This window comes from Triticum aestivum, chromosome 4A, assembly GCF_018294505.1.
Source record: "Triticum aestivum cultivar Chinese Spring chromosome 4A, IWGSC CS RefSeq v2.1, whole genome shotgun sequence".
Taxonomy (NCBI): Eukaryota; Viridiplantae; Streptophyta; class Magnoliopsida; order Poales; family Poaceae; genus Triticum; species Triticum aestivum.
The window spans coordinates 153,488,659-153,490,053 of record NC_057803.1 but is presented as its reverse complement, the minus strand read 5'-3'; the positions used below and the strand labels follow the sequence as shown (position 1 = coordinate 153,490,053).

The 1,395-nt window shown below is 54.6% G+C and overlaps 1 protein-coding gene across 1 annotated transcript; it reads right to left on the bottom strand.

Moving 5' to 3' along the window:
* Positions 1-249: 249 nt before the first annotated feature.
* On the bottom strand, positions 250-1,107 carry LOC123081893 (calcium-binding protein CP1). The gene has a single exon (XM_044504405.1). It carries the CDS (start codon positions 972-974, stop codon positions 471-473), a length of 504 nt encoding a protein of 167 aa, XP_044360340.1. The 5' UTR covers positions 975-1,107; the 3' UTR covers positions 250-470.
* Positions 1,108-1,395: the final 288 nt, after the last annotated feature.

Sequence of the window (1,395 nt, the reverse complement as noted above, 5' to 3'; positions counted from 1 at the left end):
AAAAAATAAAGCAGCCACGCACACCGGCGCTCTGCATGCTAGTGACATACTCTCTCTATTTCTAAATGTAGTGCACCCGCATTTTTTGAAATCTAAGTTTGAAAATACGAATTAAGTGCTATAATTTTTGCTACCGCCACAGTTGGTCTTGTTGACTAAATTTATGATCAAATTTAGATCTCGAAAAACATGGACGCACTACATTTAGAATGAAGGAGTATTATGACCTGCAGGGGAGTAGAGCACTTGTTTAAGTTTCCAAGGATACACGCATAGTATCTTTCATGTTTCTCAAAGATTTTCGATTTTTTATGGGTAACAGTACGATACATTCAAAACTCACGGTTAACGAGAACCACTCACAACAATCAATCTCACGCCAGCCTGCTCTCCCCACCAACCAAATTTTAGGGGGAAAAAGTCCCAAAAAATCAAGTCTAGTGCTTTACAGTAGGATTATTTTAGATTCTTCAGACGATGGCATCAAAGTCCACGGCGAGTATTCTGGCGAGCGCCTCGAGCCCCACGCCGCTGTCGCCGTCACCAGCCATACTTATCATGGCGCGGATCTCGTCGTCGGCGACCGGCATCCCGGCCCACCCGAGGTAGGCCTTGAGGTCCTCGAACCCGACCTTGCCGTCCCCGTCGCGGTCCATTAGCCGGAAGGCGTCCTCCATCGCCGAGCGGCAGCCGCTGTCCGCCCCCGCCTTAGCTGCGCGGCCAAGGAGGCCCTCGAACTCGTGGTACTGCACGAAGCCGTCGAGGTCGGCGTCGGCGGCGGTGATCATGGCCTCGATGTCGTCGTCGTCGAAGCGCTCGTCGGTGGCGCCCGCGTTGGCGTAGAAGGTCTTGAGGTCGTCGCGGCTGATGCGGCCGTCGTGGTCCGCGTCCAGCACGTCGAACGCCGGCCGCAGGTCCCCCGCGCCGGCGCCGGCGGGGAGGTCAAGGCCCGCGTACCTGCCGCCGGGACACATGCTTACTTCGGCGCTGCGGGGAGGGAAATGTGGAGCCTCGCGACAGCCGCAGAGCTAGATTGGAAGCGCGATCTCTGTTTGTTTGTTTTTTCGGGAGGCAGAGAGGGCTGGGAGGCTATTTGGGTTTGGCGAGGAGAGGAGGCCCGTATTTATAGGCGGCGGAATAGAATTCTCCAGCTGGCCAGGAGGGCTATTCGTGGACCTCGTCTACGGCCTGCTGTATATCTGTATCTCACGTTTTGATCTTGCAGATTCCCACCGGGACACGGGTGTTTCGTGGAGGTGGTGCACTGGGTTTTCTCGCGATTTCTGTGTCAACGCGGGTGATATGAGTATTTAATTGGTTTGATTTACGATTTGAGGTGAGAGAAAGCTTGGAGGGCAAGGAGCCGAGCGTGGGGCCACAGGTTTTCGGCGCTTG

Bases quoted from the DNA above. Each gene is read 5' to 3' on its own strand.
- LOC123081893 (XM_044504405.1), bottom strand. From the start codon at position 974: ATGTGTCCCGGCGGCAGGTACGCGGGCCTTGACCTCCCCGCCGGCGCC.